Genomic DNA, 15,768 nt, shown 5'->3' on the forward strand with positions numbered 1-15,768 from the left:
TTTTACGACATCGTGGGCTGTATCTGTTTCCGGCAACATGGCAGCCTTCTTGTCCTCGCAGAGTTGCCGTCAGAATCGGTAACCGACGATGAGCACGCGGGGAAGCCACACACGGGCAGCCGGTCAGTAATGCGAGTCTCTGGAAAATGATAACGACGCGTTTGGGTCGGATTTCTGTTCCGTTGTTTTACAAAGCAGCGAACATTTCTGAGCGCTGCGCGGGTGTGTGTCGGCTCGCGCCCGCAATATGGCGCATCGGGCAGCCACCTTCCACGGTGAACGTAGGGCTCACACAGCCTCGGCTTAGTGGCTGGTGGCTCTTCAAATATATATGGACGGACTGCCGGGGCACGGGCTTAAGCTGGAGCATCCAGCGTCTGAAACATTCCGGACTCCCGCAAGTTTCCGTGCTCGTGCACCGAAGAGGTCTTGGAAGGTCAGTGGCCGGGTTGAGGCCGCTGTTGCTGCCCGGAGCTCGAGGACTTAGCAGCAGAAAGACCGAGGAGGCGCCTGATAAATCAGCAGCAGCGGGCGGGGACACGGTTCCAGGAGACGGACTGTTCAAATTCAAAGAGCTGGTAAGTCTGGACTGCTACACGTACATTTATTCAAATTGGTTAAAATGTTTTCTATCTAAGGAAACCCAGCAGATTGCATCCAGTCAGTGACTTGCAGCATTCACTCCTCCCAGATGAGCATGTAGAGACAGTGGACAGTCACTGGTGTTGACTTTGCAGCAATCCCTCATACTGAGCATGCATGTAGCGACAGTGGAGAGGAGAAACTCCCTTTTAACAGGAAGAAACCTCCAGCAGAACCAGAACCAGGCTCAGTGTGAGCGGCCATCTGCCACGACCGACTGGGGGTTTGAGAGAACAGAGCAGAGACACAAAGAGAATAAAGAAGCACTGATCCAGGAGTCCTTTCTATGGGAAGGAAAAGTAAATGTTAATGGATGTAGCTCCTTTAGTCGTTTTATCTAGAAAGAAAGAACAGATAAACTCTGAGCCAGTTTTCAAGGATAGAGTCTGAAAGAGAACACATAGAGTTTGTTACAGTTAAGCTCAGTCAGTAGCCATGTCTAGGAGAGAGAAAGGGTTAAACACTGAAAGACAGGGCCAAGTGGATCATCTGTAGAAGGTGAGCATTAACTTGTTGCCAGCAGAAGCTTGGATGATGCCCCCCTCCATGAAGGTGTCACAGGTAGACACAGAGACAGGCCAGGTGTAGCTTCTAGGAAGAGAAAAGAGATAACATAAAGTTAAAAGCTGAAATAACAGCAAATAATGCAAAATTGGAGAGTAGTATGAGAATGTAGCGAAGAGAGTAAAAGTGGTCATTATGTCCTCCAGCAGCCTAAGCCTATAGCAGCATAACTACACAGATAACTCAGGATAACCTAAGCCACTAACTATAAGCTTTATCAAAAAGGAAAGTTTTAAGCCTAGCCTTAAAAGTAGACAGGGTGTCTGCCTCATGGACTAAAACTGGGAGCTGGTTCCACAGGAGAGGAGCCTGATAACTAAAGGATCTGCCTCCCATTCTACTTCTAGAGAATCTAGGAACCACCAGTAAACCTGCAGTCTGAGAACAAAGTGCTCTGTTAGGAACGTATGGAACCATCATATTTCTGATGTATGATGGAGCTAGATCATTAAGGGCTTTATATGTGAGGAGGAGAATTTTAAATTCTATTCTGGATTTAACAGGGAGCCAATGAAGGGAAGCTAAAATAGGAGAAATATGATCTCTCTTTTTAATTTTCATCAGAACTCTTGCTGCAGCATTTTGAAACAGCTGAAGGCTTTTAACTGCATTTTGAGGACATCCTGATAGTAAAGAATTACAATAGTCCAGCCTTGAAGTAACAAATGCATGGACTAGTTTTTCAGCATCACTCCTGGATAGGATATTTCTAATTTAGGCAATGTTCCAGAGGTGAAATCCTGTTTAATATGGGATTTAAATGACATGTCCTGGTCAAAAATAACACCAAGGTTTTTTACTGTATTACTGGAGGTCAATTTAATGCCATCCAGGTTAAGGGATTGACTAAGCAGTTTATTTTTTAAAGACTCCGGTCCAAAGAAGACAACTTCTGTCTTTTCTGAATTTAGAAGCAAAAAATTTAAAGTCATCCAAGTTTTTATGTCTTCAAGACATGCTTGTAGTCTATCTAACTGGTTGGGCTCATCAGGATTTATGGATAAGTAAAGTTGAGTATCATCAGCGTAACGGTGAAAATTTATCCCATGCTGCCTGATAATTTTATCTATTGGAAGCATATATATAGTAAAGAGAATTGGCCCAAGTACTGAACCCTGTGGTACTCCACAATTAACCCTGGAGTTTAAAGATGATTTATCATTTACATGAACAAACTGGAATCTGTCAGACAGATAAGATTTAAACCAGCCTAGCGCTGTTCCCCTGATCCCTACAGCATATTCCGGTCTTTCTAAGAGAATATTATGGTCGACTGGATCAAATGCAGCACTGAGATCTAACAGAACCAGAACAGACACAAGTCCATTATCTGAGGCCATAAGAATATCATTAGTGACTTTCAGCAGAGCTGTTTCAGTGCTATGATGAGCTCTGAAACCTGACTGAAACTCTTCAAACAGGTCATTGCTGTATAAATGTTCACACATTTGATTAGCAACTATTTTATCAAGAATTATAGATAAGAATGGAAGATTGGATATAGGTCTGTAATTTTTCAAGTCATCTTGATCAAGCGAAGGTTTCTTAAGTAAAGGTTTAATTACAGCTAACTTAAAAGCTTGTGGTTCTGATCCATTTACTAAGGATAGATTAATCATATCTAAAATGGGGCTGGTAATCAGAGGGAACATTTCTTTAAATAGTTTGGTTGTGATTGGGTCTAACATACAAGTCTCTTCAGACCCAAGGTGTTTCGAGTGTAGGACCCTGAGCAGCGGGGATGGGACCAAGTCATTTGGGTTTACTCTTACATGGTCATAGAAAATAGTCATAGCTTTGCTGAATATTGCTGCTAGCTTTTGCAAATGTTTAATATCTGCTTTTGAAGTGGCCTGTTTTTAGTTTTTGTTAAAACCAGTATGACAGTGAGAGGTTGTAGAACAGGAGTACAGGCCACGAGATCTGCAGACTCGTTTGCCTCCTATTCGACAGCCCGTTTCTGTGGATACCAGATACTACACTGTGTGGTCTGAGCCCGGCTTGAAGAGGAAAGGCCAGTTTTAAAGTCAATATTTCTTCACTGATAAAATAATGTAGAATATGGCTTGAAAGTGAGCCGGAAACCACAACTGCAGCATTAAGTAGGATAGTTATCACTGAGATTTGTGTTTGCTGCTCCTTTAGCCAACATATAAGACACTTTGAAGTTGTCAGAAACTCTCCTGGACTGGTCGGCTTCTACTTCAGCTTCATTCTTTAGATTAGACTTTTTCTCCTGCTGTTTAACTCTTGTAGTCTTAAGTTGGGTGCCTTTAGGTAACCATTGGCAACTGAAACATAGATGTTATTCTGCCCAGCAAGTCAGCGAGGATCCGAGGCATGATGGCAGGGTGAAATTTATTTTAAAGATGGCCTTCACATAGAGTTTGGGTTTGTGCAATAAGTGGGGTTAAAGGTCAGGAATCACACATCTTTCATGCAGTTCATCAGAACAGAGCCTAAAGTACGATAACCTTTGGTCAGAACTCATTGTAGGTCAAAGAAATAAAAGATCGATAATGTAAACGCTGTGAAGGGATGGGAAGATGGGCTCCCCTGGCTGATCCGAGCTTTCATTCTGGTGCAGGGTGTTTGTTTTTCAGCTCCAGAAGTTCTGCACCCAGTAGTTTGGTAGACACCCTTTCATTCATGTTTTAAAGACCTCTTCCTTCATTAAATCTGTAATATTGCCATACTAAATACTGTGAAAGGTGGGGCAAGCAGAGACCATCTCATCACATGCATGTGCTCAGTCTGATGCATGATGGGAAAGAAGCGTGTTGCTTTCCACTTGTTCTCTGCGAGTTTCTACGCAGGTTAAACTCGGTTCATGTTTCAGAGAAGCTGAGATTTTACAATTGAATGGTTGTAGTCTGGTGTTAGTGACATCACCTTGATTAAAAACAAATTTTAAGATTAAAAAATTATGATGAAACCAAGATTTGCCCAACCTCCACCACACACACACACACACACACACAGATGAGCAGGCATAGATAACAGAGGGATACGGTTTACTCCAGGAAAGGTTCCATGAACTCCCAGTTGTAAGACATTTGTAACCTTTCTCTCTGCAGTATGAGAACCCATGGACAGTCCCCAACCTGCTGTGTGTGTGCCGGATTCTGCTGGCTCCTTATCTGGGTTATCTGATTACCCAGCAGCACTTTGACCTCAGCCTGGCTCTGTTCGCTCTGGCTGGAGCCACTGACCTGGTAATGCAGACTCATGTACTCCATCCATGCAGCTTTCATAGTTTGTCTCATTTATACCAGTCACGTGAAAGTGAGAGCTAAACTCTTTTATTGTGTAAATGTTAGAAGCTCTTGAGATCCCACTGGTACACTCACGTTTTACTATGGCTTTTGGATTCTACGTTTTGACTCCTCACAATTTTCTTGTTTATACCTTTTAGTCACACATTTTGTAAATGCTTTAAATCATCAAACACATAAAAATAGTAGTTAAGTGGAATTAAGCACTTCTTTTATGGAAAAGCTAAATTCAGGCCAGATTACTGCCAGAAGCTGTGCGTTCAGGAAACCACTCAAATAGAACCAGTCTGACAACATGAAGCGTGCTGATTTGTTTTGCCATTCAAAATGTCTGCTTCATATTTATATACATGTTCTGTCTTTGTGTCTGTTAGCTGGATGGTCTCATTGCTAGAACCTGGCCCACTCAGAAGTCTGCTCTGGGCAGCGCTCTTGATCCTCTGGCTGACAAGATTCTCATCAGTGTTTTATATGTGAGTCTCACCTACGCCGAACTTATCCCAGGTATAAAACTCAGTGAGCCTTCGTGTCTGCTTCCTGTTTCCCTCTCTAATTTACCACCATGCCATGAGTCTGTTTGACAGCAGCAGTACAGCCTTCAATCTGTCTTTTATTTCAGCTCCGCTGACAGCTCTAGTGATTTTTAGAGACATTGGATTGATCGCTGCTGTCTTCTGGGTCAGATACAAGACTGTACCTCCACCGGTGAGAAACATTGGTGCAGATTGTGTCTGGTGTAAATGTGACCCATTCAAATTGTACTGGTTCTGACATCTACTGCTACATCTGTCTGTTTTAGCAGGCGTTTCTGCTGTTTTCTGTTTACTTCAGCAAATAGTTTCATGTGATGCTTTCATTTTTTTCACTTTTGTTGTGCAGCAGTGATTTTATCCATAATCTGTCATTGTTCACATGGAAAATCATGTCACCTCTATAAAATAGCTTGGATTACACTGACTGCTGGTTGTCATCTTTACACTCTGATTTCTTCTGTTGTGCAGGTGACCCTTAGTAAGTTTTTTAACCCCTGCTACACTACAGCCCAGCTAAAACCCACCCTCTTCAGCAAGGTGAGACCTACTGTTAGTGATGTTGAAGCTTTAAATCTGCTCCAAGTAGGACATGTAGCAGTGTGGGTGTCCTGACATGTTTGCTACTACTGCCACCTGAGATAACAACGAGAGGAAGAAATCATCCATAGGTCCAGTAACTCCAGGACTGTAAGCAGCAACATTATGCTGTGGTTTACTAGTAAACCTTTAAAAAACACTTCTGATCTCTTCTCGGTAAAGATGACATTGGCTATAATGTAAATGCGGCTTTGATTTTTTTATTTTGTTTTATTTCGGCAGAAATCTTCCGTCTTGATTCTTTTTGCGGCGCTATAAGAGGAGGAGGAGTGCTGGTGCATGTAGTGTGTAGCACTCATTACTTTGTAAAATTGTTTAAATAAATCAGACGGGGTTTGAATATTACAGCATATACACATGCCTGTGTTTAAATTCAATGTAATAAGGGGCTGCAACTGCAAATATATAATTTGACATGATAGAAAATGAACTTTAAGCAGATGTTAATTTAAACTATGACGCAGCTACTCTCTCTCATGAGAACTTTATATCCACTCATCATGAGAATAAAGGCCCGATCACTTTTGGGCTTGTTTTTTTTTTTTAGGGTAGAATGAATTTACAACAAACCGCTTTAAGGATTTTTAAGAACTGGACTTTGGCACACAAGTTTAAATGTGTTAGATTTTCTAATCCCTACAGGGTCAAAGTTCTACATAGAAGGGAAAGTCTAGACCCACATCGTGTCTGCAGTGTGGATATATGTCCCATAGCAAGTTGCACATTTTGTAACCATGATGGTGGCTGGGTGTTTACACACAGTGGTTGGTTTTCTTGCACTGACCCGGTTTTAAAGGACAGTCCATTCACTTCCAAGGTCGAGACCATTCCCTAAGCTTAATGTAGATCTGTGTTTGGGGTCATTGCTGCACACAGTTCAACGATGCTGCTTAAAGGTTTGGTATATTCCAGAAAAGCAACACATTTACATGAGCTTTACCAGTTCTGATAAAGAGTGCTCAGATATCCATACAGATGGATGCCAGCAGTTTGTTGATGCTTTAAAAGGTGTGTGGTTACTCCATTATGTGCCAAGACATTTAACCTGTTTGTATAATTCTTACTCTGAATGTGCTGGAGAAATCCATCATGGCGTCAAACTTGTACACCCTTCTAAAGCTGTAGTCAGAATGAACTGACGTTGTTTTGTTTTATGTGTTTCTGGGAATCGTTTTCTAAATAGAAACCAATTAACGTTGACATTATTTAGTCCTTGACAGTGATTGGGTGAACACAACACAAGGTATTTTCTTCTCTGTTGAAGCTGTATTGTTCTGTTTGTTCAGATCAACACAGCCATCCAGCTGTTCCTGGTTGCCGCCTCTCTGACTGCTCCGGTCTTCCAGTTCACCGACAGCGTCCTGCTGCAGTGCTTATGGTAAACATCACACATGACTTCTGCTAACTACTGTCACCCACAGCCCATTGAATTTCCTTTTTTGTAAGAGTAAAACTACAACTAGCAGCAAATGCATGAAAAATATTAATGAGCTACATTAAATAACACTTTATGGATGTAACTTACTGGGGTTGGACAATGAAACTGAAACACCTGGTTTTAGACCACAATCATTTATTAGTATGGTGTAGGGCCTCCTTTTGCCACCAATACAGCATCAATTCATCTTAGGAATGACATATACAAGTCCTGCATAGTGGTCAGAGGGATATTAAGCCATTCTTCTTGCAGGATAGTGGCCAGGTCACTACGTGATACTGGTGGAGGAAAACGTTTCCTGACTCGCTCCTCCAAAACACCCCAAAGTGGCTCAATAATATTTAGATCTGGTGACTGTGCAGGCCATGGGAGATGTTCAACTTCACTTTCATGTTCATCAAACCAATCTTTCACCAGTCTTGCTGTGTGTATTGGTGCATTGTCATCCTGATACACGGCACCGCCTTCAGGATACAATGTTTGAACCATTGGATGCACATGGTCCTCAAGAATGGTTCAGTAGTCCTTGGCAGTGACACGCCCATCTAGCACAAGTATTGTGCCAAGGGAATACCATGATATGGCAGCCCAAACCATCACTGATCCACCCCCATGCTTCACTCTGGTCATGCAACAGTCTGGGTGGTACGCTTCTTTGGGGCTTCTCCACACCGTAACTCTCCCGGATGTGGGGAAAACAGTAAAGGTGGACTCATCAGAGAACAATACATGTTTCACATTGTCCACAGCCCAAGATTTGCGCTCCTTGCACCATTGAAACCGACATTTGGCATTGGCATGAGTGACCAAAGGTTTGGCTATAGCAGCCCGGCCGTGTATATTGACCCTGTGGAGCTCCTGATGGACAGTTCTGGTGGAAACAGGAGAGTTGAGGTGCACATTTAATTCTGCTGTGATTTGGGCAGCCGTGGTTTTATGTTTTTTGGATACAATCCGGGTTAGCACCCGAACATCCCTTTCAGACAGCTTCCTCTTGCGTCCACAGTTAATCCTGTTGGATGTGGTTCGTCCTTCTTGGTGGTATGCTGACATTACCCTGGATACCGTGGCTCTTGATACATCACAAAGACTTGCTGTCTTGGTCACAGATGCACCAGCAAGACATGCACCAACAATTTGTCCTCTTTTGAACTCTGGTATGTCACCCATAATGTTGTGTGCATTTCAATATTTTGAGCAAAACTGTGCTCTTACCCTGCTAATTGAACCTTCACACTCTGCTCTTACTGGTGCAATGTGCAATCAATGAAGACTGGTTACCAGGCTGGTCCAATTCAGCCATGAAACCTCCCACACTAAAATGACAGGTGTTTCAGTTTCATTGTCCAACCCTTGTATTATAGTTGTTGTAAAGTTAGCCAAACACCGCCTAACTACACCTGTGGTGGAAGTCTTTCCCAGTACTGCTGTCTGTCTCCCCTGTCCTCCCCGCTTCTTCCTCTCTCCTTATGTTCCAGAAGATGTGAGGCCAGGTTAATGACTATTGTTTGCCCTTGACTAAAGCCAGAGGGACAGGGACCTGGAAGAATAATATTGACTTGTGTGAAAATAATAAAGGTAATATACTGCTCAAAAAAATAAAGGAACACTCAAATAACACATTCTAGATCTGAATGACTGAAATATTCTCATTGAAAACTTTGTTCTGTACAAAGTTAAATGTTCTGACAACAAAATCACACAACAATCATCAATGGAAATCAAATTTATGAACCAATGGAGGCCTGGATTTGGAGTCACACACAAAATGAAAGTGGAAAAACACACTACAGGCTGATCCAACTTTGATGTAATGTCCTTAAAACAAGTCAAAATGAGGCTCAGTATTGTGTGTGACCTCCACGTTCCTGTATGACCTCCCTACAACGCCTGGACATGCTCCTGATGAGATGGCGGATGGTCTCCTGAGGGATCTCCTCCCAGACCTGGACTAAAGCATCCGTCAACTCCTGGACAGTCTGTGGTGCAACGTGACGTTGGTGGATGGAGCGAGACATGATGTCCCAGATGTGCTCAATCGGATTCAGGTCTGGTTAACGGGCGGGCCAGTCCATAGCTTCAATGTCTTCATCTTGCAGGAACTGCTGACACACTCCAGCCACATGAGGTCTAGCATTGTCCTGCATTAGGAGGAACCCAGGGCCAACCGCACCAGCATATGGTCTCACAAGGGGTCTGTGGATCTCATCTCGGTAACTAATGGCAGTCAGGTTACCTCTGGTGAGCACATGGAAAGAAATGCCACCCCACACCATTACTGACCCTCTGCCAAACCGGTCATGCTGAAGGATGTTGCAGCCAGCAGGTTGCTCTCCACGGTGTCTCCAGACTCTGTCACGTCTGTCACATGTGGTCAGTGTGAACCTGCTTTCATCTGTGAAGAGCACAGGGCACCAGTGGTGAATTTCCCAATCCTGGTGGTCTCTGGCAAATGCCAAGCGTCCTGCACGGTGTTGGGCTGTGAGCACAACCCCCATTTGTGGACGTCGGGCCCTCATACCATCCTCATGGAGTCGGTTTCTAACCGTTTGTGCAGACACATGCACATTTGTGGCCTGCTGGAGGTCATTTTGCAGGGCTCTGGCAGTGCTCCTCCTGTTCCTCCTTGCACAAAGGTGGAGGTAGCGGTCCTTCTGCTGGGTTGTTGCCCTCCTACGGCCTCCTCCACGTCTCCTGGTGTACTGGCCTGTCTCCTGGTATCGCCTCCAGGCTCTGGACACTACGCTGACAGACACAGCAAACCTTCTTGCCACAGCTGGGATTGATGTGCCATCCTGGATGAGCTGCACTACCTGAGCCACTTGTGTGGGTTGTAGAGTCCGTCTCATGCTACCACGAGTGTGAAAGCACCACCAACATTCAAAAGTGACCAAAACATCAGCCAGAAAGCATCGGTACTGAGAAGTGGTCTGTGGTCCCACCTGCAGAACCACTCCTTTATTGAGTGTCTTGCTAATCGCCAAAGATTTCCCCCTGTTGTCTATTTCATTTGAACAACAAGATGTGAAATTGATTGTCAATCAGTGTTTCTTCCTAAGTGGACAGTTTGATTTCACAGACGTTTGATTCACTTGGAGTTATATTGTGTTGTTTAAGTGGTCCCTTTATTCCCTTTATTTTTTTGAGCAGTGTGTATAAGATGAAACGTAGCAAATGAGCCGAGCTAATTAAGTTGCCTGCTCTTTGGCTGCAAGAACATGACATCCTTCTTTTGAAAGAGCTTTGAGAGACGAGCCAAGAGAGGAAGTACATCTGCTCACAGGTGAAGGGCAGCCATGAAGCGATATGCTGCCAGGAATGAATAGAGACCCTTGGCAGTAGGACACTGGTGGGTTTCTTCTGCCAAGCCACCCAGTACAGCAGTAACGTTCTGCAGTAGAATTTGTTACTGCTTCGTGCTGAGAAAGTCATCAGGTGTCCTCCACCTGGTTAATGACAAAAAAGAACAGCTGGTTTAAAAAAATACATATCAGTTGATTTTAAGTAAAGGATTTCCAGTTTTCAGATCTACCTTCACTTTCAGCCGACACACTCCTAGAACATCTGCAGCAACTCAGAGAAGCAGAGCTCTGAGCACTGTCTCAAGTACTGGTGCAGTTGTTCCTAATGCTCCCTGAATTTATCCATGTGAGGAACCTCTTCAGAAGCATCACTGCAAGCTAGAGCTAGCCTATGTGCAGCTCAGTGGGCACTTGGGAGCCATGCCATCCATTTTGTCTTCCTGTTGAATATGTTTATTATTTTCACAAGAAACAAAATACTTAAAACATCTTACTTCTCTGTAAAAAAACAGGATACCTGTCATTACAGCAACACCATCAGTTCCAAGGCCAACTGTATGTGTAGGGTTTCCACTCAAGAATTAGCAGAAGACCTTCACCTCATTGTCTAAGTATCTAATATTGTACATATTATACATTTTATAGATTTCATTTCATTCATTGACAATAAAATGTAAGCTATATAAATTCTGTTTCTAATTTCATGCAAAAAATCAATTCATTGTCAATATAATCAAGTAAGACAAGATATATGGTAAATATTTACAAACAAAGCTTACATTGAGCTTTTCAGTTTGAACTCGTTATCTTTATAAAAGACACCTGTCCACACACTCAATCAAACAAACTCCAACCTCTCCACCATGGCCAAGACCAGATAGCTGTGTAAGGACATCAGGGATAAAATAGTAGACCTGCACACGTCTGGGATGGGCTACAGGAAAATAGCCAAGCAGCTTGGTGAGAAGACAGCAACTGTTGGAGCAATTAGAAGAAAATAGAAGAAGTTCAAGATGACGGTCAATCTCCCTCAGTCTGGGTCTCCATGCAAGATCTCACCTCGTGGGGCATCAATGATCATGAAGATGTTGAGGGATCAGCCCAGAACTACACTACCATGGAGTAAAATCCTGCTCAATCCAGCGCATGCCCAGGCCCATCTGATGTTTGCCAATGACCATCTGGATGATCCAGAGGAGGAATGGGAGAAAGTCATGTGGTCTGAGACAAAACTAGAGCTTTTTGGTCTAAACTCCACTTGCCGTGTTTGGAGGAAAAAGAAGGATGAGTACAACCCCAAGAATCGTGAAGCATGGAGGTGGAAACATCATTCTTTGGGGATGGTTTTCTGCAAAGGGGACAGGAGGACTGCACCATATTGAGGGAAGGATGGATGGGGTGATCTATCAGGAGATCTTAGCCAACAACCTCCTTCCCTCAGTAAGGGCACTGAAAATGGGTCGTGGACTGGGTCTTACTGCATGACAACGACCCGAAGCACACAGCCAGGGCAGCTAAGGAGTGGCTCCATAAGAAGCATCTCAAGGTCCTGGAGTGGCCTAGCCAGTCTCCAGACCTGAACCCAATCCAAAATCTTTGGAGAGAACTGAAAGTCTGTGTTGCCCAGCAACAGCCCAGAAACCTGAAGGATCTGGAGAAGATCTGGTTGGAGGAGTGGTCCAAAATCCCTGCTGCAGTGTGTGTGCAAACCTCATCAAGAACTACAGGAAACATCTGATATCTGGAATTAACAAACAAAGGTTTCTGTACCAAATATTAAGTTTAGTTTTTCTGATGTATGACAGTTGAAGAATACCTATGATAAAATTAAAGACTGTAAAATCGGCGGTTTATCAAATACTTGTTTTTGCCACTTTAATAATGTTGACAGGCTATTCTGTGATGCTCTGATGCAATGTGTCTGTCAAGTTTGTCCTTTCTGCAGGACTGACAGGTCCAGTTTCCTCTCACTGCAACCTGTTTATGCTGTCTACATATTCAACAGAATATTCTTATAAAAACATATTAATATTGATCCCTTCTTTATTCATGTCTATCCTCCTGTCAGCATCTTTCTATCTTCATTTTTCTGTTAATCTCCATCTCTGTCTTGGATGGCTTTACATAATTACCAAGACCAGTCAAATACAGCCAAGCCGAGTCAAAACCAGTCCCCCAGTGCTGTGTCCATTCTTACTGCTTGTAAAGGGCGGAGCCTGAAGCCCTAAGGCTTTTTCCTATAGTGGGATATGGAGTAGTCTTCTGAGCAAGGATTTGAAAAACGAATTTATCTAGCCATAATGTTTGATCAAAACTGTAATTTTCACTGAAAAATCATATTTATGATGTTGCAGGTATATTACAGCGGTGACCACTGCAGCATCAGGATACAGCTACTGGCATTATGGCCGGAAAACTGTTCAGGTGTTGAACACCAGATCCCCATGATCCTGCTCCTGGACACCCATAGGAATCTAAACAAAAGACTAGAAGCAGCTTTGCAGGAACACTCATCAGCCGGAGCAAATGTAGAACGGACAGGCAGATGGACCATCGCCAGGAGCTCTGAAGACAAGTAGCTGTGACAAGCCTTCATGGGTCACCATAGCAATGACGCACGGAAAACAACCGAAGCCACAGATGGTTATCACAGAGATACTGAAACAGCAGCTCTGCCACCGGGCACGTCCAGAGCCATGTGCACAGAGAAAAACTGCAAACAAATCAAAATAGACCCTCCTTCCACACCATGAAGTGATTTGGCAAGAGATTCTATGTTATTCTTCCTGTTCTTTCTTTCAGTCAGCAAGAATGCAACGTCAACTAAATGATCGTCTCATCAACGTCACTTTTGTTAGCCAATGATTTGTGATAAAAAAAAAAAAAGAAAATCTGCTATGGTGTGTCTGTGACTTCATTGGATGCACAAACCCATATTTAATCCTACAAGACATGCATCCAACAGCTGATCCATTTACAGGCAGCAGTCAGACCTCCCAGCAAGGCTCCAAAGCTCAGCATATCCTCTTCATCCTGATCAGTTTCAATGTGCCGGATTACTGATGCAAAATTACAGCCTTGAATTAGTTATTTATTTATTGGTAATAGGCAAAATATAGTTCACTTTGTTTTTGGGAGAACCAGATATCTGCTCTGTTTAGGGTAGAAATAAAGACAGATTAAATAGTCATGTAAATGATTGCTTATTGGGATTTTGATCCCAGTTGTTTGTAATTGAATAAACTTTTGCCTAATTATGTTCAATCTCAGCCTGTGTAGAAAAGAAAAATCCGAGTGCAGCTTATTTCTCTGCTCAGCACTGTCGTCGTTTATTATTGTAATTGAAGTTTTTATGTGAAGTTCCACACGTCTCTGGATCTGGGTGAAGTTGAGGCACGGGGATTTTTCTTTCTCCTGAACGCACCACCTCTGGTGATCGTGTCAGGCCGTGTTTCCTATCACCCCCTCTGGAAAACGATGCTGAAGTTGGAAATGAGGATGTCACCTTTTCAATTTGTATTTTTCCCCAGCAAATAACTAGCATTTAGATACAGCATCATGGGAAAAAAAAGGTTTTTGTAAAAATGACTCAAATGTTTCAGATCATCAAACAAATGTTATTAACAGACAGAATTACAAGAAGCACTATTTAATAATGATAATTGTGATAATGGGAAAAGGCTGTTCAGCCTTGCCCTATTGTGGAAAATTTATTTAACCAGATTTTTGGTTAAGTAATTAGCCCCAACCGGGCCTCATTTCTGACAGACTTGTAGAATCAAGAAATCACTTCAATAGAACTTGGCAAATGACAAGAAGTGGAAAAAGTTATCAAAAAGCAACACTATGTCCCGACCTAAAGAAATCCATTGAAGTCATGGATGTGTATTAGTCTGGAAAGAGCTACAAACACCCCAGTAGTGGCCTGGCTACCAAATTAAAAGCACTTCAGTAAGTCATCTAGGAGGTCATGGATGAACCCAGGGGAACATCTGAAGTACTACGGGCCTGGGTTGCTGCCAGAGCAAAAACCACTACTGTCCTAAAAGAAGATATTTACTAAAAGAATCAGAATGATTCCAAATATTTTGAGAACATTGTGTGGACTAATAAGAGTGGAACATTTTAAGAGGTGTTGCATTTGGCTTTTGTTGCATTTCAGATAAAGAACATGCCAACTGTAAAACACTGGTGGAGGTGGGATGGTTTCAGGTAATCAGGGTGACTTCGTGGTGCCAGTCAGGTTGTTTGGAATCAATATGTTTTCCCTTCAAACACCAAAACCCCAACCAGGCTGTAAGCAAAACGCAAGTCTTATCCCTCTAAACATCAAATGAAACAAACCCTAAAGCACAGCTTCATTCAGAAGGTTCAGACGTATTGACACACCAAAATAATGTTAACACAAAAAAAAACTTTTTCTCTTTTAAAATGACAGCAAGGCGTCCTCGAGGAAGTGCTGGGTTAGACAAAAGATCTGTGGACGCAGTCAAGTGGAGTGTGGTGGTAAATTTGTGTGCAGTCCATGAATAAATGGAGAGCAGCCAGACCATCACAGTGGTACTGTGATGGTCTGGGGTTGACCTGCTGGAACTGAATTCTGCTTTCTAGCAGAAAATCCTGAAGAACATTGTCAAGTCAATTCAGTTTATTTATATAGCACCAATTCACAACACATGTTGTCTCAAGGCACTTCACAAAGCCAGGAACTCACATTCCAATTAATCCTAACCATTGAACAGTTCAGTCAGATTCAGTTATTTATTCAAATTGGATAAAAGGTATTTCTGTCTAAGGAAACCCAGCAGATTGCAGCGAGTCAAAGATTTGCAGCATTCACTCCTCCTGGATGAGCATGTAGAGACAGTGGACAGTCACTGGCGTTGACTTTGCAGCAATCCCTCATACTGAGCATGCATGTAGCGACAGTGGAGAGGAAAAACTCCCTTTTAACAGGAAGAAACCTCCAGCAGAACCAGAACCAGGCTCAGCGTGAGAGGCCATCTGCCACGACCGACTGGGGGTTTGAGAGAACAGAGCAGAGACACAAAGAGAACAAAGAAGCACTGATCCAGGAGTACTTTCTATGGGAAGGAAAAGTAAATGTTAATGGATGTAGCTCCTTTAGTCGTTTCACCTAGAAAGAAAGAACAGATAAACTCTGAGCCAGTTTTCAAGGTTAGAGTCTGAAAGAGAGCACATAAAATTAGTTACAGTAAAAGCTCAGTCAGTAGCCATGTCTAGGAGAGAGAAAGGGTTAAACACTGAAAGACAGGGCTATGTGGATCATCTGTAGAAGGTGAGCATTAAGTTGTTGCCAGCAGAAGCTTGGATGATGCCCCCCTCCATGAAGGTGTCACAGGTAGACACAGAGACAGGCCAGGTGTAGCTTCTAGGAAGAGAAAAGAGATAACATA

General features: G+C 42.9%; 1 protein-coding gene across 2 annotated transcripts; it reads left to right on the forward strand.

Annotated features, from left to right (window-relative positions):
• The first annotated feature begins 18 nt into the window (after positions 1–18).
• crls1 (cardiolipin synthase 1) lies at positions 19–13,247 on the forward strand. 2 transcript variants are annotated; one of them, XM_047351874.1, is made up of 7 exons: positions 20–578; positions 4,284–4,421; positions 4,856–4,985; positions 5,101–5,186; positions 5,483–5,551; positions 6,898–6,989; positions 12,706–13,247. In XM_047351874.1, the coding sequence occupies exons 1-7, from the start codon at positions 147–149 to the stop codon at positions 12,797–12,799; spliced, it is 1,041 nt and encodes a 346-aa protein (XP_047207830.1). In that variant the 5' UTR covers positions 20–146; the 3' UTR covers positions 12,800–13,247. The 2 variants fall into 2 exon arrangements, with proteins under 2 accessions (XP_047207831.1, XP_047207830.1); XM_047351875.1 differs by lacking the exon at positions 5,101–5,186 and having other exon boundaries at positions 19–578; positions 4,856–4,954.
• The last annotated feature ends 2,521 nt before the right edge of the window (positions 13,248–15,768 follow it).

Source organism: Girardinichthys multiradiatus, chromosome 22, assembly GCF_021462225.1.
Source record: "Girardinichthys multiradiatus isolate DD_20200921_A chromosome 22, DD_fGirMul_XY1, whole genome shotgun sequence".
NCBI lineage: Eukaryota > Metazoa > Chordata > Actinopteri > Cyprinodontiformes > Goodeidae > Girardinichthys > Girardinichthys multiradiatus.

Bases quoted from the DNA above. Each gene is read 5' to 3' on its own strand.
- crls1 (XM_047351874.1), top strand. From the start codon at position 147: ATGATAACGACGCGTTTGGGTCGGATTTCTGTTCCGTTGTTTTACAAA. The intron at 579-4,283 runs GTAAGTCTGGAC...TTCTCTCTGCAG, and splicing joins TGTTCAAATTCAAAGAGCTG to TATGAGAACCCATGGACAGT. The intron at 5,552-6,897 runs GTGAGACCTACT...CTGTTTGTTCAG, and splicing joins AACCCACCCTCTTCAGCAAG to ATCAACACAGCCATCCAGCT.